The 20,276-nt window shown below is 44.6% G+C and overlaps 1 protein-coding gene across 5 annotated transcripts in view; it reads left to right on the top strand.

Moving 5' to 3' along the window:
* Positions 1 to 20,276, top strand: part of EVC (EvC ciliary complex subunit 1) — a 120,035-nt gene that overhangs the window by 70,672 nt on the left and 29,087 nt on the right. For all 5 annotated transcript variants that reach the window (XM_055245432.2, XM_063619725.1, XM_063619726.1 and 2 more), the window contains exons 12-14: positions 5,632 to 5,844; positions 15,657 to 15,766; positions 18,932 to 19,142. In XM_055245432.2, coding sequence (XP_055101407.1) covers positions 5,632 to 5,844; positions 15,657 to 15,766; positions 18,932 to 19,142 — 534 coding nt within the window. The remainder of the gene's footprint in view (positions 1 to 5,631; positions 5,845 to 15,656; positions 15,767 to 18,931; positions 19,143 to 20,276) is intronic.

Genomic DNA, 20,276 nt, shown 5'->3' with positions numbered 1-20,276 from the left:
TAGTTTGATTTACAGTTGTAAATCTCAGAGCACATCCTGGACATTGTTGGGCAGCTTTGGCAGTTTTTGAACTTTATATAAATGGAATTGTACAGCATGTGCTTTGTCCCATTGGCCTTTCACTCAACTTGATATTTGAGAGATCCATCCATGTGGTTGTATGTGGCAGTAGCTCATTCTTCCTCATTGCTGTGGAGTGTTGTGTTGTATAAATACACTGCTATACATTTACCTATCCTACAAGTGATGGGCTTTGGGGTCTTCTTGTGTTAGCCTATTACACATTGGCTGATGTGAACTTTCTTGTAGAAGCTGTGTGTATATATTACTCTTGGATATACCAAAGAGTGGAATTACTGGATTAAAGAGTATGTGTAGCTTCAATTTATATCCCATATAGTTATTGATTAAGATTTGGAATTTATAGGTCAATTTGAGGAGAATTAATGTCTTTACAATATCAAGTCTTCCAATCCAGAAACATGGTATATTGCTACATTTATTTAGGTCATATTTAATTTAGTTTTTCTTAATATTGCTTTGTGGTTCCTACCATTAGGTACAATATGTAATATAGCTGTTGTTTTTTTCTTTAATCAAGTTAAGGAAGTTTCTTTCCATTCCTAATTTGCTAAGTGTGTTTCTCAGGCATAGCAATTAAATTTTGTAAAATGCCTTTATCTTCCTCTACTGAGGTAATCGGTGTAATATTTTTCTCCTTTATTCTGTTAATTTGGCAAATTTCATTGATTTGGTAATGTTATTAACTACATACAAATTTATGACTTTTTCATTTTTCCAGTGAATTAAACCTTTTAGCAGCATTAGGAAATGACCCCTTTGTGTCTAGTCATATTTTGTTTTGTTTTTCTTAAAGACTATTTTATCTGCTATTCATGTAGCAAAAAGTGACCTTGTGTTTACTAGATGCTGGCTCTTCATTTATTCATTCATTCACTCATTCATTCTTTAAAAAATATTTACCTGAGTAGCATCAAGGTCATGGGCACTGGAACCCAGCGGTCAGAGCTGTGTGTAAACTTGTGCAACTTTTTAACTTCTCTTTTACATGTAAAGAGGAAGCCTCAGTTTCCTCGTCTGTACATTTCTTCCATCAGTTTTGGAAATTTCATTATCTCTTCAAATACTGCTTCTACCCAGACTTTCCCTCCAATCCTTCCGAGACTCCAATTTAACATGTTGCACCTTCCCATTGTATGTTCTGTCATTATCTTTTCCTCCATATTTTCCATCCTTTAGTCTCTCCTTGCTTTGTTCTGCTAGTTTCTTCTGATCTATTTTCCAGTGTGCTAATTCTCTCTTCAGCTGCACCTAAACTGCTATTAAACCTGTACATTGAGTTCTTAATATTGTACAATATTTTTCAATTCTAGAACTGCTAGTTGGCTCTTTTTAAACTAAGTAGTGTTACTTTTATAATTTCCAGCTCCTTACTTAAAGGTTTAAGAGTGGTTTTTAACTTCATGAGCATAGTAAGCATTGATATTTTAAAGACCATGTCTTGTAATTACATGCTGACTTGTAATTACTCTCTGAAGTACCTGTGGGTTTGTTTCTGATGCCCGTTGTTTGTGTAGGTCTTTGAGCATGTTACCTTATCTCCTCATGTGTCTGTTTATATTTTGTGTACTATATTTCAAATTGCACATTTATTTGTAGAAATATTTTCAGGTATATAGTGATACTGTCCTTCTCCAAAGAGGATTTTCCTTTGCTTTTGTCAGATATCAGCACCTCTAGTGATCCAGGGTCACCTTAATTCAAAGTCAGGGCTTAAAATATCCTGGGCAATCTAAATAACTTGACTCCAGGTTACAGTTTTTATAATGAGTCTGGACTGGTTCCCTTCCATTTTACTAATATTTCTCCAGTGTGGCTTTTTGGATACCAACCCTAAGTGTGGAATGGTTTACCGGGCCCCCACCCATAATGAACAATGAACTTGAACTTTGGTCCCCTGACAGCTTCAGGCTATCAAAAGGCCTGCTCAGCTGTTCAGCCATCCCCTCTGAATCAACCAACACTCCCTAGGTAAAAGCAGCCCAAAGGCTGGGCATGTCCCTCCAGATGTGTCTTCTTAGACCTTGGCCCATGTACTCGTCACAATCTTGTTAGCTCTTTGCAACTTTTATGAAGATTTAATAATTATTTTGTCCACTTATCTTTTTCATTCACCCCTAGTGAAAAGATTGGTCCAAGTTATCTGGTTAGCCATATCAGAAATATAATCTCTAAATCTTTTAAAAGAATGTGGGTTCCATATGCCCTTGTCATGATCACTTTATTCTGACCAAAGTCAGGGTTGGCCGTGAGCTTAAGAGTGTGGCATTCATTAGGTTGAATTAACATTAATTTGAATGAAATTTAACTTATATTCATTGAGCACAGCAAGTATGACCTAGGTACATTCACCATACTAAGTGTATGTGTGGGACTATGTTTATTTTCCTTTCAAAAAACCAATTATCCATGTAGCACACTGGCTAAGGGTATGAGTCCAAGAGTCCAATGGCCAGGACCTACCATCTATAAACTGTGTTCCAGTGACTCATCTTCTCTGTGCCTCAGTTTCCTCATTTGTAAATGATGATAATTATAATAGAATGCCTTGATTGAACTGTTGTATGGATTGAGTGATATTATGCAAAAACAGTGTTCTTGACTCAAATTAGTAATTCTTAACAATTATATTTATTATCACCTGTCATTTTCTGGGGACTCTGCTAGGCCCTGCAAATGCAAAGGTGGTAAGAGGAAACTCTGTGGTCTTGTCCATGAGAAGGACAATCATACAACCAGTGCCTGCAAAGGGTGGTGAGTGCTGGAAGGGCAGCAGCAAAGGAGGGGCACCTCTTCAGGGGTCCTTAAGATGACCAGGTTCAGTGGTTCACTAGGACAGCTCATGGACTCAGCCTGTAGTTGTACCCATGGCTAAGACTTATTGCAGTGAAAGGATTCAAAGCAAAATCAGCAAAGGGAAAAGCTACAAGGGGTAAAATCCAGAGGAAACCAGGCACAAGTTTCCAGAATCCTCTCCCCATGGAGTCACACAGGATGCACTTAATTCACATGAGTTGTGGCACCATGTGTGAAATGTTGTCTACCAGGGAAGCTATCTTGAGCTTAGAGTCCAGGGATTCTGTTGGGATCAGTCATACGGGCACATCTCCTTCCTGTCATGTACCAAGATTCCAGACTCCAGGAAGGAAAGCAGATGTTCAGCTAAGCCACATTGCACCTAATGAGACCCTGTGGTCAGGGTGCCTTGCCAGAAAAGGATACCTCGAATTGATTTTTGGAACATGTGAGGAGAGTTTCTGGGCAGAGGGGAACGTGGGTGCTCTATTTGTGTTGGGGCATGGCGTATTCAGGGACTGCCAGCACGTGCTTGGTTGGGGAGGATATGAGATGTGGGTGCAGACCCTAGCGCGACAAAGCTGCTATCTCAGGGAGCTGTGGTCTAGGGGGATGACAGATAAACTGTGGCTTAGATACCCTGGTAGGCTAACCAAACAGCTGGTGGGAGCTTGGGGTCAGAAATGCCCATGTTAGTGGCCCAGGGGAGGCTCCAGAGAAGGGATTATTTTGGAGGGATTTTCAGGGTGAGGAGTCCATTGTAGGTGTGAAGTGATTGGAGATGGGGCAAAAGGAGTGGCTTTAAAAAGCTCCTGGGCTGGGCGCGGTGGCCCACACCTGTAATCCCAGCACTTTGGGAGGTCAAGGCAGGCAGATCATTTGAGCTCAGGAGTTCGAGAGCAGCCTGAGCAACATAGCAAAACCTCGTCTCCACAAAAAAATATAAAAAATGAGCCAGGCATAGTGGCATACACTCCTATAGTCCCAGCTATTTGGGAGGCTGAGGTGAGAGGGTCACCTGAGCCCAGGAAGTCGAGGGCGTGATCACACCCCTGAACTCCAGCCTGGGCGACAGAGGGAGATCCTGTCTCAAAACAAAAAGCATCTGCATGATGAAACATGCAATGAGATGCCATTTATGGGTGAATGAACACACACACCAAAAGCCACCTTTATGAACATGATATGCAGGGGAAGTAGAGACCTGTAAACTGGAGAGAGGGTCACTGCATTCATGGGGATGGCTGTCTGAGGCTGAGAGGGAGGGGAAAGATTGCAGGGAGCCATAAAGAATTCCAACTTAACCTGTAAAGTTCCACGTTTTTTGTTTTTGTTTTTATATTTTTTGAGATGGAGTCTCTCTCTGTCACCCAAGTTGGAGCACAGTGACACAATCTCAGCTCACTGCAACCTGGGCCAGCTTCAAGTGATTCTCCTTCCTCAGCCTCCCAAGTAGCTGGGATTACAGACATGCGCCACCATGCCCGGCTAATTTTTCTATTTTTTAGGGGAGACAGGGTTTCACCGTGTTGGCCAGGCTGGTCTCCAACTCCCAACCTCAGGTGATCTACGCACCTCAGCTTCCCAAAGTGCTGGGATTGATTACGAGCATGAGCCACCATGCCCAGCTATCTGTAAGGTTCCATGTTTTTTTTGACCAAGTCTCGCTCTGTCGCCCAGGCTGGAGTGCAGTGGCACAATCTTGGCTCACTGCAAGCTCGACCTCCCAGTTTCACGCCATTCTCCTGCCTCAGCCTCCCACTTCCATGTTTTAAATGAAAAAAAAAAAAAGATGTGAGTGGTGGATTCACAGGTGTTTAATATTATTATTGTGGTGTGGGTTTGTTTTTCATAGTTTTTAGAAAGATATTGGGGTGGGGGAGGTGGGATGAAGGCAACAGAATGATGAGACAAGAGGCAGGACAGCCGGGGCCATCTCTGAGCTGCCCGGAAGCCCTGCTGGGTGATCCTGAGTGTGAGGGGAACAGAGGTCTTGCACGTTATTTGAGCCAGGAGGACTCATGATAAGACGTGAAGTTTATGGAAATAACTCACTTAAGCATGGAGGGTGGAAGGGAAGACAAAGAGACCAGTGGGGATTGTAAAAATAATCTAGACAGTGACCCAGGGGAGGCCCTAATGATGGTTTTGAGGAGATGCCAGAGATGGAGAGCTCACTGGGGGAGGAGAGCAGGTGCGAAGCTTGGCAAGGAGAGCAGGTGCAAAGCTTGGCAAGGATAGCAGGTGTGAAACTTGGCGAGGAGAGCAGGTGTGAAGCTTGGCTGAGTGGGGCTGAGAGGGCTCTAAGGTGACGGGTGCATCCCAGGGCTGTGCGTGTGTGTGTGTGTAGGAGTGTGTCTATATGTGCAAGTATGTATGAGTCTATGTGTGATTCATGTGAGTGTGTGTGCACTTGTCTATGCATGGATGTATGTAGGAGTGTGTGCATGGGTCAAATGTGAACGAAAGTGTGCATGTGTTCGTGTGTGTGTGCATGTGTGTATATGTGCCTGTGTCTGCATGCATATGTGTATGAGTAATGTGCATGTGTCTGTGTGTACAAGTGTGTGTGCATGTGGGGGAGTTACTTGTATGTGTGTCTGTGCATGCTTGCATACGTGTGACTTGAGAGTTCCTGTCTGTGGATCTCCTTGTGTCTTGCGGGAGGCTTGTGGAGGAGAGGCAGAGAGCAGCTCAGGCCCCACACGGGGTCCTGCCATGACCTGTAACCCCATCTGTGGTTCTCGGCTTCAGGAGCTGTACTGCAGCACCGTGGACACTTTCCAGAAGTTCGTGGACGCCCTGTTCCTTCAGACGCTCCCTGGCATGACTGGCCTCCCCCCGGAAGAGTGTGACTACTTGAGGCAGGAAGTCCAGGAGAACGCTGCCTGGCAGCTGGGGAAGTCAGATCGCTTCCGGAGGCAGCAGTGGAAACTCTTCCAGGAGCTCCTAGAGCAAGACCAGCAGGTGCGGGCATTTGGGAACCCAGGGGCTGGGGTCTGCATTTTAGAAACACATGAAGAAGCGTGAGAGATCTCACATCCTGAACACCCACTAGTGCCTACTGTAGGTGCTCTATGGAGATGACTGTTGCATCCCTTTCACAATGGCCCACCACAGGGGCGGGATGAGAGAGCAGAGCCCTCATCTCCCTCAACAGGAAGTCGGAGATCATACCTTAAGTTGATCGATCAAGAAGAACAGCAAAGCTTGTTCCTTAGAATGAGAGAAATAAGTAGCCAACCAAATGGCAGGAAGGAAAGAGGTTAACAGGGAGTGGGCTCAGTGGGGGTGGGGGAAGTGGCACACACAAGACTCCTGTTTTTCCATGAGAGTCTGATTATTAAGACCATGGATTTATGCTGAGACAGAATCGTGACCCCTCAAAGATATCTATGCTGTGTTCCCTTACAGGGCAAAAGGCAGGTGCAGTGGAGTAAAGGATTTTGAGGTAGGGATGTTTGTGGGTTATCCTGGTGATCCCAGCGTAATTGCAAGGGTTCTTACAGGAGATAGGCAGAAGGGTGGGAGTCAGAGAAGGAGGGTTGATGTTCTAAGCAGAGGTCGGAATGGTGTGGCTGTGAGCCTAGGAACTCTGGCTGGTTCTAGAAGCTGGAAAGGTCAAGGAACACATTCTCCCCTATAGCCTCCAGAAAAGAGTGTAGCCTTGCTGACACCTTGATTTTAACCCATTAAGACCCATTTCAGCCTTCTGGCCTCAAAACTGTAAGATGGTAGATTTGTGTTGTTTTCAGCCACAGCTTGTAGCAATGTGGAACAGCAGCAATAGGAAACTAATACAATACACATTGATTTTTTTTTTTTTTTTTTTGGAGATGGAATCATGCTCTGTTGCCCAGGCTGGAGTGCAATGGTGTGATCTTGGCTCACTGCAACCTCCGCCTCCCAGGTTCAAGCAATTCTCCTGCCTCAGTCTCCCGAGTAGCTGGGATTACAGGCGCATGCCACCACGCCTGGCTAATTTTTGTATTTTTAGTAGAGAAGGAGTTTCACCATGGTGGCCAGGCTGATCTCAAACTCCTGAATTCAAGTGATCTGCCCACCTCAGCCTCCCAAAGTGCTGGGATTACAGGCATGAGCCATTGTGCCCAGCCCACATTGATTTTATCTTTAAAAAATTAAAAACTGTTAAAGAAGGCATTTCCAAATTCAGCATCCACCAAGACCACCCGCCAGTCCTTTCTCCCCTGCCTTCAGCCCTCTAGAGGCTGTGAAACTAACATCCTCAATATCCATATCCCTTGCAACTAGCCATGGCTGAGTGACACTGCTCTGGCCTTTGAAACAAGGCAAAGGGCTTCTGTTTCCTGTTAACAAAGCCGGTTTTGCTTGGAGCAGCCCCCTTCTTCAGTGTCCCATTCTTCCTTCCTAGAATGCACGGGAGGCCTGGAGGTGCATCAGCCTTTGTCTGCCCTAGAGGCAGCCTGCGTGAGCCTGGTGGGCTCCAGATTGTGGAGCAGTCTTAGCCCCAAGCCCCTGGCGATGCTGTTGAGCCATTGCCGCAGCCCTGAACCGCCCGCCCCTACATGCTTATTGTCAGAAACAAGCCTTGTTTCTTTAAGTTGGGTTTGCAATTAGTTACAAAAGACCAGTCTGACTGATGCATCCATCTAAAAGAGGTTTCCTAAAACAATTCCTTGGGGCAATAGAAGGTACAAAGTAGATAAAGGAAAGCATTGTGTGAATACATGACCACTCACAGCTGTGGGGACAGGCACAGGGCCTAGTTGCCTGCCCGAATGAATTCTTAGACCTCCTTCTAGTTCATTCAGTCCTCTGTCAGTGGCATCCGGTTGCCCTGTCGTAGGTGACTTGTCTGTCTCCTGCATTTGGCTATGAGTTCCTTGAGGACGGCAACCCTGATTTTCAGCCCAGTGGCTGCAATATGGTAAATGCTCGGGAAAACTTGTTGCATTTCCAGCAACAATAATGCAGCTTTGGAAATGATTACAGTGTTGCCTTTGCCCTGTATTCTTCTAAGGGATCTAAATGAAGCTGAATTCATCCAATTCATTCCAAATCCTGGGCCACAGACCAATTCATTTACAGTCTTTGGGGAGGGAGGAGGACCTGGGCCTCAGTGTCCTAGAAACCAGGTGAACCTAATGGGCCTCTGAAGTGGACCCACTAAATGAGTGTAGGGGCCTTTTAGAGACCATTGTGGTTTTGCAGCCAGGCCTCTAACCTCAGAAGCCTAAGACATGGGTTTGAGCCAGAGCAGACACATTAATGGGCTGTGTGACTTTAGCCAGTGAGCTGACCTCTTGCAACTCTGTGATTTTACACAACTTGCTAAAAATACCTCAGAACTCCAGCTTCTATGTGAAAACTAAGGGTCACAATATCCAAATGATTGCATTGAGATAATGCAAGTAAAGACCTTTTGCACAATATCTATTGAATCATTTAATGGTATTGACAGTGAAGGAATCCAGAATTTCATTTCTGACAAAACACCTATGATTCATCTAAAACTCCCTGGTTAGGAGTCTTAAGTTATTTTAGGCAAATAGTAGACTATGCACAGCTCTGTTTTTAATGTTTTATTTGTTTACTTTGTGAGCATATGATTGTGAATTTTTCTTGGCGTGTGGGGAAGGTTTCTGGCTGAGTTTTGCATGCAGGAAGCAAGCAGGAGAGTTAATGACCTCATCAACTGATTGCATAAGTATGACCCAAGACTGTTTTCTCAAGGTGTCTATGTCATAGTTAATTTACTGATTACTTAACTGCCTTACATTAACATATGATAGCTGGGCACGGTGGCTCACACCTATAATCCCAGCACTTTGGGAGGCCAAGGCGGCGGATCATGAGGTCAGGAGATCGAGACCATCCTGGCTAACATGGTGAAACCCCATCTCTACTAAAAATACAAAAATTAGCCAAGCATGGTGGTGGGCGCCTGTAGTCCCAGCTACTCGGGAGGCTGAGGCAGGAGAATGGCGTGAACCCGGGAGGTGGAGTTTGCAGTGAGCTGAGATCGCGCCACTGCACTCTAGCCTGTGCGACCGAGCAAGACTCCGTTTCAAAAAAAAAGAAAATAACGCACCATAGTTAGAGATCCACCTGCCATATTTCCTCATTGATGAAAAAAAGAGAAATGAGCTCTCTGTCGTTTAGATGAATATTAGTCATGAGAAGAAAAGCACCAGCGAAGCTATTCATGGAAAATCAAAAACACAAATTGCCTTTCCCACATTGTTTTCTATCCAAAAAGACAGTGGTCGTTTCATATCCCATTGCTCAGGGAAGTTGTTAAAAATTATGGAATTTGTGAATTACGCCGTTGGAACAGGTTGTAGAATGGTGTTTCTCAAAATGTAATCTGCTCTAATGCAGATTTCTGGGCTTCTCCCAGTCCCCTTGCTGTAGGCAGCTATAATGGCTCCCTAAAGAGGCCCACATCCTGATCCCTAAAACCCGTGAATATGTCTGGTTACAAGGCAAAAAGGACTTTGCAAATGTGATTAAGCAAAGGATCGTGAGATGGGGATATTCTCCCGATGATCTGTCTGGGCCCCATGTCATCACAAGGGTCCTTATAAGTGCAAAAGGAGCAGCAGTGCCAGAGTGAGGCAGTGAGGAAGACTCTGCAGCCATTGCTGGACTTGAGGATGGAGGAAGGGACGGTGAGCCCGGGAATGCAAGTGCCCTCTAGGAACTGGAAAAGGCAAGAAAATGGATTCTGCTCCAGACCCTCGGGGAGGAGCGCAGACCTGCCGACCCTCATTTCAGGCCTCCGATCTCCAGAAGTGTAAGGTAGTAAGTGTTGTTTTAAGCCAACAAATTTGTAATAATGTGTTACAGCAGCCACAGGAAACTAACACACCAGCGGGTAGGAGTGGGGCAGGGAATGTGGCAGTTGGTGCACTCCTTAGCATAACAGTAAAGAACACCAGTGCTAGAGGCAGTCTGTCTGAGTTTGAATCCTGGTTCCCCACCTCACTCTCGTCTCCCTCTCTCTCTGCACCCCACTCCAGGTGGTTTTCATCATTTCCTCACCAAGTCTGCTCTCCTCTGTGCTGAGCTTTCAGGCCTCCTCTTACTGGACTCAGTGGTGGCGTTTGGCCAAGTTGGTCTCTTCCCTCCTCCTTGAAACACCCGCTTGACTCTCTTGCTTCTCCTCCCAGCCCACTTCTTTCTCCTTCTCAGTCTCCTTTGCTGGCCCCTTCCCAGCTCCTTAATTTCTGAACACTGGAGAGCCCTGGGGTGCAGTCTTCAGTCCTCTTCTTTATCTACATGCACTGTTTCAGTGATCCCATCCAGTCACACACCATCTGTATTAGTTTTCTAATGCTGTGTAACAAGTAACCCCCAAACTAGAAGCTTAAAACAACATGCACTTACTGTCTCTCAATTTCTGTGGGTCAGGGGTCCAGGCACAGTTTAACTGGGCCCTTTGTTCAGGGCCTCTCACAAGGCCACATCCAATCTCTGGGCTGGGGCCAGAGTCTCATCTGAAGGCTTGACTGGAGAAGAGTCACTTCTGTGCTCACTTACATGGCTCTTGTCAGGTTTCAGTTCCTCAAGGTCGCTGGACTGAGAGCCAACAGCTTCCAAATTTATACGCTGAGCTCAGGATCATTCCTGAACTCATATCTACGTGAAGTCTCCAGTTAGATGATTGACAGACATGAGAAATTGGTGTGTCAAAAACAGCTGTTGTTCTTCCTGCCAACCTGCCTTACCCACAGCCTTCCTCCATTTTTCTACTAAATTGGGGCAAAAACCTTGGGGTCATCCTTGACTCCTCTTTCTTTCACACCCTACATTGGTTGACAAGAAATCCCATTGGTTTTGCCTTCAGTCTAATCCTGAATGTGACCACTATTCAGCACCTCCCCTCTTAGCACCCTGGTCAAAACCACTCTTGTCTGGGTTACTGCAACAGCTGACCAACTGCTCTACCTCCATTCTCAACCCCCAGCCAGAGTGATACTTTTAAGACAAGCTTGTCCAACCCACAGGCTGCATGCAGCCCAACACAAATTCATAAACTTTCTTAAAACATCATGAGATTTTTTTGCATCTGTTTTAGCTCATGAGCTATCATTCGTGTTAGTGCATTCTATGTGTGGCTCAAGTCAGTTCTTCCAGTGTGGCCCAGGGAAGTCAAAAGATTGGACATCCCTGTTTTAAGACATCCTATATGCCACTAATTTTTAGGATACATATTTAAAAATGTTTTAACATCCCTGAAATCAAGATACATTTTAATTTAATTGGCAGTGACTTTTCTCTGTTAGTGATACCGGAAATAATTGGGCATCTTACAGTCATCAGCACAATAGATTTGATAGGGAACACTAAGTCACATCATGTTGCTTCTCTGCAGAACCCCCAATGGCTTCTCATTTCACACAGCATAAAAGCCAGAGTCCTCGCCACACTCTGCAAAGCCCACCATGTCAGGTCCTGGCTGCCTTCTGACTGCACCTGCATGCTGCCCCCAGCCCCGCTGGTTCCTTGCACTCCTCTGGCTTTCTGGGCGTGCTCCTGCCTCACTCCGTCCTGCTCTGGGTCTTTGCTCCATGTCACCTTCACAGCGAGGCCTACTCTGACCATGCTGTTTAAAACTGCAATGCCCCCCTCACCCCCAGCACTCCAGTGTTTGCCTCGGGAGTTGATTGTAGAGTCCACCCCACCTAAAAACCCTCCCTGTTTCTTGGAGGACACTAACAAACTTTCAGCACATATTAGGCATCAATCAATAGCTCTTTCCCTTTCTCCCCATAATACATGAGAGTTTGAAACAAAGAGTAAAACTTACTTGAGGCCACAAAATGACCTGGCAGCAATGACCAGCACTCTAGCCCGAGGAAGCACTTCTTCTGAATGTAAGCATTTACAAGCCTGCATTTGATGATGCTGAAGGGGTTTGTGTAACAGCTGCAGGCACCATCTGGTCCAGAGATCTTGACCTTATCGATCATCATCGAATCCTGTTGCTAGTTTAAGCTGCATTCTCAAAACACACAGCAAAGACCCCTATATACTTTAGTGGCAATGCAGACTCACCTTTCAAAGAATCAAGACTGGCCAAGCATGGTGGCTCACACCTGTAATCCCAGCACTTTGGGAGGCCGAGGCGGGTAGGTCGCCTGAGATTGAGAGTTCAAGACCAGCCTGGCCAACATAGTGAAACCCCATCTCTACTAAAAATACAAAAATGAGTCGGGCGTGGTGGCATGCACCAGTAATCCCAGCTACTTGGGAGGCTGAGGCAGGAGAATCACTTCAACTCGGGAAGCGGAGGTTGCAGCAAGCTGAGATCGTAGCACCTCACTCCAGCCTGGGCGACAGAGTGAGACTCCATCTCAAAAAAAAAAAAAAAAAAAGACGACGACCGTGCAGAATTTTCTAGAACGTTCTGGTTTCCCTAGCACTCTGACAGATTATTGTAAACTTCTCACAAGAGGAGTCAGAGATGGGATTTAATGAAATGTTCCAGATAGCACAGTGTAGTTTTGTGAGAGTTAAGTGCAGGTGCTATGAATCACAGCGTCCACCAGAACTGAAGTCTAGGCTACAAGTGCTTCTGTCCAGGCCTCCGTGTTTAATTTGCATTCCAAATGCAGCATGCGCCATCTCCAGGATGCCAGAGGTAGAGCCTTTTACAAAGCCATGGAAAAGGGACGGATTCTCACCTTAAGGATGGAGTCCTTGGTTGTAGAATGGTCTTGCTGAGTTAGGTGCATCTGGTGATGTCAGATCGTCAGGGAGGAGCATGGTGGATTTAGAAAATATTTCAGCTTTGGAGACAGAAAGATGTAGATTTCAGTTCCTGCCCCACTGTTTATTAGCTGTGTGACCTTGGACTTCATTGGAATGTGCTTGTAACGTGTGTTCTTTTCAAAACAGAGGAGATTAATAGCCCTAAAAATAAGACACTATGAAACAAGACAAGGCACTGAAAAAATATACTTTATGAATGAAGATTATAGTCATGAGGCCGGGAGTGGTAGCTCACGCCTGTAATCTCAGCACTTGGGAGGCCGAGGCAGATGGATCACTTGAGGTCAGGAGTTCAAGACCAGCCTGTCCAACATGGAGAAACCCTGTCTCTACTAAAAATACAAAACATTAACTGGGCGTGGTGGTGGGTGCTTGTAATCCCAGCTACTCGAGAGGCTGAGGCAGGAGAATCACTTGAACCCGGGAGGTGAAGCTTGCAGTGAGCCGAGATCTCACAGGAGATCACTTAGCCTGGGCAACAGAGCAAGACTCCATCTCAAAAAGAAAAAATTATAGTAATGAAAACAGAAATCTAATTGGATTAGTTAATAGAATAGCAGATTAAATTGTGGCTAAAGAAACAATGTGCGAACTAGAAGATAAATGTGAGAAGGTGGTCCCAGAATACAGCTCAGAGATCTAAAGAGATGGAAAATACAGAAGAAGAGACATGGAGAATAGGATGACAAAGTCCTATAGGAGTAGAAGAGATATCTAATTCTATAGAAATAAAATAGACAATTTTTAAACAGTGAGAACAGAGGGAGTGAGGGAAATAAGAAATAATACTGGGCAAAGGAACATTGATGATTCAAACAATGAACTGAAGAGTTTAGAAATGAGCAGTTTAGATGAAGAGTTTAGAAGACAGTGCAGAACCAAAATAATGAAGAGCAGTATCCAAGAGCAGAGAGAACACTGGAATCCTATTTCTCCTTCTAGTCTGGGGGAGGGCAGAAGTATTAACTTTATATTTACAAATTAAATATACAACTTAAAAACTGAAGAGTAATCACGTGGAAGAGAAAAGAACAGCCCCTCCCATCCAGGAGCCAGCCTGTTACTCGCAGCTGGGCCTGGGATTCTCCTATTAACAACCAACCACCGAGCATCTACATGATAAGGCCCCTCTGTTACATGAAAGATGGAGCCAAAAATGAGACCACCCTGCCACCATACCTGAACACAGACCAAACGTGAACACTGTCCAACTCCCCACCCCTGAAATGCCCAGACACCCCATCCTGGCTGAGCCAAGCCAGGCTTCATTAAACCCTCCCCAAATCACCTCCTACAGCCCACACCTGGGCCTTTCTAACCCCTCTACACATTCTCCCTTGCTGCATCAAGTGATAACCCAATCTGTTCAGCCTTAGGGGAGCTCTGATGGCCTTTGCAGTGCATTGACAGAGTAAAATAACTAAGTAGAATATGTGACTTCCAAGGTAGAGAAAAAAGTATCCCAAAATGCAGGTTAGACACCTAAAAATGGTGAATCCAATAAAAGAGAAAAACAAGTTGGGAAGAATGCACATTTCATAATATCTAGAAAACACAAGATTAGATGGTGGAAAACAAGTCCAAGCGTACCATTAGTCACAATAAATACTAGCAGATCCATTTAGATTGCTAAAAAACACATTTCCTAATCTAGCTATGTGGCATTACAGGAGACACAGCTAGATCATCAAAAGTTAGAAAGTCAAGGGAAGGAAAACAATATCCCAGGCAAATATCTACCAAAAGAAAGTGCATGATACTAAGATCTGACAAATTATACTTTAGGCAGAAAACATTTTTTAGGGATAAAGAGAGTCATTACATAGTGTAAGAGGAACATTCAACAATTTAGCCACAAAACACATGAAGCAAAATTGGACAGACTTGAAAGACGAACAAATTGAAACCATGATGGAAGATTTTAATACCCCATCTCACAGAAAATAACAAACCGATCAGACCATAAGTCAGGCCATGAAATGATCTGTTCTGAACAACACAGTCAATTAGGATGAGCAGATGCTCCTACATCGAATTTTATGCACCATATTTATGGATAGATAATATGAATGTCTCTATTGAAAAGCCAAAAGGATCTACAAACTGTCACAGCTATGAAGATTGCTCTGAAATGTCACCACATACAAAATCAATATCCCAAACCAGTAGATTTCCTCCATACCAGCAACACCCAGTGATAAAGAAAGATCATCTTAAGAATCAAAGCCATAAGCTACCTAAAAATAAGTTGACCAATATGTATAAGAGCTTAAGGAGACGTTTATAGAATGTCATTGAAGGCATGAAGAAAAATGAGAGAAATGGCATGTTTTGGGGTGGAAAACTCAGTTTTCCAAAGATGGCGATTCTCTTCAAATTGATCTGTAAAATCAACCCAATTATGAGAAAATTCCAAAGAGTCTTTTTTCCCCTAAACTTGACCAGCTGATCCTAAAAGTCATATGAAAGGAAAAGCAACCAAGAATAGCTAAGGCAGCTTTGAACAAGAGGATAAGGCAGGACCTAGCCTCGCTGCATTGACGTTTAATTGCTACAGTGTTAGCAAGCATGGTATTGGTGCAGAAATAAACAGACCAATAGAACAAAATACAGAAGCTGGGACCAGATGTGTGTGTATATGTTAATTATACAAGACAAAGTGGCATTAGAGGAAAGCCAGAAAAAAAATAAATTATTTAATAAACATTGTTGGGACAATTAGTTATCCATTTATCCAGAGAAAATTAGATCCCTTCCTCACTCCACAGAAAACAAATTTTAGATACTTCAATTTAGAGTATTTAAAATTTTCCTATTTGCATTTTTCCTAAATGCAAATAGGAAAGATTTTAAGGTTTTAGAAGAAAATACAAGAGAAAATGTTAGTGAAATCGGGGCAGAAAGGGATTTAAAAAAGAAACAAACACACACACACAAGAAACAAAATGCACAATCCAAGCAAGCAGGATTGTTGAAGTGAGTAACCACATACCTGCTCTGTCCCTCTGTCCTGAGTTCAGGTGTGGATGGAGGAGTGTGCGCTGTCCAACGTGCTGCAGACACACCTGCGGGAGGACCACGAGGGCACCATCCACGGCGTCTTGGGCCGACTGGGTGGCCTCACTGAAGAGTGAGTACAGCTCCCTGAAGGCCCAGGGCTTTGTGTCCTGCATGATGCTCCGTGCGGCCTCAGCGTCCTCATCTGTACAATGGGCGTGCTGACTGCCCCTTGGCTTCCTTTGAATGTAAATGACTTAATGTTTCTTAGTCTCGATTTCCTCATCTATAAAATGGGCTAATGATATCTATTTCATAGAGTTGTCTGTCATAGGAACTTTTTTAAACAGCTTTTTTCAGGTATAGTTTACATACATTTATTTTACGAGTACAATTCAATGATTTTTAGTAAATTTTACAGAGTTCTACCCCATCACCACAATCCAAATTTAGAACATTTCTATCACCCCAAAAATTGCTACATAGCAATTGTAAGAAGATCTCTTGTGCCCAATTGCAGCCACTTCCCAATTTATTATCAGGTTTTATATTCATTTTTCACGTTTTTGCTATAACTATTAGTGCAATATGGTCTTTCCAATTTGCTGGAAAGTATTTTTTTCCTTCTTTCATATGAGAAAAAAATATATATGTATATATTTTTATATATATGTGTATTTTTTTTTCTTTTTTCTCAAGACAGAATCTCGCTCTGTCGCCCAGTCTAGAGTCCAGTGGCACAATCTCAGCTCACTGCAACCTCCCTCCGCCTCCCGGGTTCAAGTGATTCTCCAGCTTCAGCCTCCCAAGTAGCTGGGATTACAGGTGCCCGCCATCATGCCTGGCTAATTTTTGTATTTTTTGTAGAGATGGGGTTTCACCATGTTGGCCAGGCTGGTCTCAAACTCCTAACCTCAAATGATCCACCCACCTCAGCCTTCCTAAGTGCTAGGATTACAGGCGTGAGCCACCATGCCCAGCCGAGAAAAAAATTTTTGATATAGCTATTTTTTAGTTTTATTTTTTCAACTTCTATTTTAGATTCAGAGGGCACATGTGCAGGTTTGTTACAAAGGTATATTGGGTGATGCTGAGGATGGGGTACAGCTCCCATTACCCAGGTAGTGGACGCAGCACCCCATAGGTAGTTTTTTAACACTTGGCCCCCTCTTGTAGTCCCCAGTGTCTATTGTTCCCATCCTTATATCTATAGGTGCCCAATGTTTAGCTCCCACCTATAAGTGAGAACATGCAATATTTGGTTTTCTGTGTCTACATTAGTTTCCTTAGGATAATGGCCTCCAGTTGCATCCATGTTACTGCAAATAACATGATTTCATTATTTTTTATGACTGTATAGTATTCCATGGTGTATATATACCACATTTTCTTTATCCAATCCACCATTGATGAGCACCTAGGTTGATTCTGTGTCTTTGCTATCGTGAATAGCACTGCAATGAACATATAAGTACATGTGTCTTCTGGTAGAATTGATTTTCAATTTATTTTCCTTCAGGTATCGATATAACTATTTTTTAGTTGCCCAGACCTTGGCAGAAAACAAATTGTGTATGCCATCAAGAAGCAGGTGTCTAGCTATGGAATTGGATAATACAAGGGAAACATCAGAAGAGGATGGAGGCTGGGTGTGGTGGTTCACATCTGTAATCCCAGCACTTTGGGAGGCCGAGGTGGGCAGATCGCCTGAGCTCAGGAGTTCAAGATCACCCTGGGCAACATGGTGAAACCCTGTCTCTACTAAAATACAAAAAATTAGCTGGGCGTGGTGGTGGGTACCTGTAACCCAGCTACTTGGGAGACTGAGGCATGAGAATTGGTTGAGCCCCGGGGGCAGAGGTTGCAGTGAGCTGAGATCACACCATTGCACTCCAGCCTGGGCTACAGAGTGAGACTCCGTCTCAAAAACAAACAAAGAAGAGGATGGAAACATAAGTAGGCTTGGACCAGGGACACCTGGTGAGCCATACTGAGGACAACAGAGCGATTGGGGAATTTGTCTAGCCTGAAAAGCTGTGTCTTTTAATTGCATTAATATTTAGTCCATTTATGTTTAATGTAAATCCTCATGCTGATATATATTTGGGTTTTCATATCAGTTTTTGAAAATTCTCAGATGTTTTCTCTTTAGATCTTCCCCTGCCCATTCTCTCCCTCCTCTCTTTCTGGGACTCCAGTGACAGAATTTATGAGGCTTTTCCACTTTATCCCATATGTCTCTTACATGCTACTCTGTATTTTTGATTCTTTTCTTCTCTGTGGTTCAGCATGGATATTTTCCTTTGAGGTATCTTCCAGCCACTCTCTCTTCAGCCATGTTTTATCAGCTGCTAAACCCATCTCCTGAGTTGTTCATGTCAGTTATTGCGTTTTCAGTTCTAGGATGTCCATTTGATTCCTTGTATAGTTTCCAGTTATCTGCTGAAATTCTTCATCTTATCATTTAATTTCTGGAACATACTAATCATAATTAGTGTAAAGGTCATGTCTGACTATTCTGTTTTCTGATATCTTGTGGGCATGTTTCTGTTGTCTGTTTTTCTCTTTATTTTTAGTTAATTCTCCTCTATTTGCATGTCTGGGTATTTTTATTGGATGATGACCACTAAGCATGAAAAATGGTAGAGATAATTTAAGACTTTAAATGATACGATCTTCTTCCAGAGAGGATTTATGTTACTTCTAGCAGGAATTTCGGATAGTGGAAGATTCACTCCACCCATGTTGGAATTTAGCTGATTCTGAATTAGGTCTTAGTGGGGAACGGCTTTTATTCCTAGGATGAAGGCACCCACCAAAAAGCCTGGAGCGTTTTCCAGCCTCTTCTTGGCAGCTGACTGTCAGACCTCTGTTCACCTCTCAGCCTCTCAGCAGACACCTCAAGTTATACAACCAAATGTTGAACCTCTCTGGCAGGCTGAGTTTTTTTACATGAATCACTGAAATAGGAACTCAAAAATAGCTCAAGATTTCAGCTTTGGATGTGCTGATTTAGAGTCATACCATTAATTCTAGTGGCTGCATACCATAGGCTGCTGTACACATGTATTGGACAGCCCGGCAGGATGTGATGAGGTTAAAAAGATTAATAGACAAGCAGATGGTGGCGTGGTGCCCAGGGAGCACCCATGCCTAAGAGGATGGCAGCAGAGGGTGGTGATTCCAACCTGCTTCCTTTTGGAGGGGCTTCTTGTGGGCTGTGGCTGTTTGGGGAGCTTGTCACTGGCTCCATGAAGCCAAGGGCATTGACCCCACCCCTCACCTGCTTTCCTCAAAGGTCCACGCGGTGTGTCCTGCAGGGGCATGACCTGCTGTTGCGCTCAGCCCTCCGGAGGCTGGCACTCCGTGGCAACGCCCTGGCCACCCTGACGCAGATGCGGCTGTCGGGGAAGAAGCACCTCCTGCAGGAGCTGCGGGAACAGCGTGCACTGGAGCAGGGGTCCTCCCAGTGCCTGGACGAGCATCAGTGGCAGCTGCTCAGGGCCCTGGTAAGACCAGCATGGTGGCCCCACCCATTCCAGACAGACGGTGCCCCTGCAGCAGGCCCCAGCTTCCAGCAGGTTTGCCAGAACCCGAATCCTACCACCCCTGGTGCTGCAGGGTGGGGTATTCATTCGCCAGGGGCTGCCATAGCAAGGTCCCACAGACCGGGCAGCTTACACTGCACACATTTCCCTGCTCACCATCCTGGAGGCCAGAATTCTGAGATCAGGGTGTGGGCAGGGCCGCTTTGATTCTGAGACCGCCCTCCCTGGCTTGTAGATGACGGTCTTCAACCTGTGTCCTCCAGGTCCTTCCTCTGTGGGTGTCCCATCTCTTCTTATAAGGACACCAGGCATATTGGATCACGGCCCACGCTAATGACCTCACTTGACCTTAATTACCTCCTCAAAGGCACTATCCACTTACTGACCTCCCATTTTGAGGTACATGGGGTCAGGGCTTCAACATATGAATTTTGAGAGGACACAATTTAACCATAACAGGTGGAGACAATGGAGCCCCTATAGGGGCCACCCATGTACCAAAAGTTTTTAGTATCACTGATATAATGAGAAATATACTGGAAACACCATATGGAATCAGAGGGGGACCGGTGCAGTTGTCACTGGGGGTGTGATAGAGGAGGCCTCTGTGGTCTCTTTGAAGTGTGATAACAGATCCAAAGAAAGAATTAGTAAGTTGTAGAGCTGGGAGTTACACCCAGGTGGGCTGGCTCCAGGCCTCCTGCATGTAGCCACCACGCTCTGGGAGCAGCTGCTGCTCTTTGACCCACGAATGAGGCATAAGCCGACAGTCTCTTTAGCTCTATCCAGGCAGGACTCACGGACCTCGCTCCAGCCCCGCTCACTTCTTTCTCTCTTATTTCTACAAATAAAGGCAGTCCTCGGGGCCCTGTGTGCCCTGCCTCAGCTTCTGTGATATCCTGAGACTCACATCTGGCTTCAAAACCTGGTTCTGCTGTGTGACTTTAGAAAGTTACTTCTCTGAGCCTTCGTGTCCTCCTCAGTGCTAGTGTTTAGGTCTCATGACGTACTAGAAGGATGAGCAAGACCCCCATCTTGTGAGGGGCCATAGATGGTACTGGGCACACAGTTGGTGCTCAATAAATGCCCTTTTTC

The sequence above is a fragment of the Symphalangus syndactylus genome, chromosome 16 (genome assembly GCF_028878055.3).
Source record: "Symphalangus syndactylus isolate Jambi chromosome 16, NHGRI_mSymSyn1-v2.1_pri, whole genome shotgun sequence".
Lineage (NCBI taxonomy): Eukaryota > Metazoa > Chordata > Mammalia > Primates > Hylobatidae > Symphalangus > Symphalangus syndactylus.
Note: the sequence above shows the minus strand (reverse complement) of the source record. Positions and strands in the feature narration are given on the sequence as shown.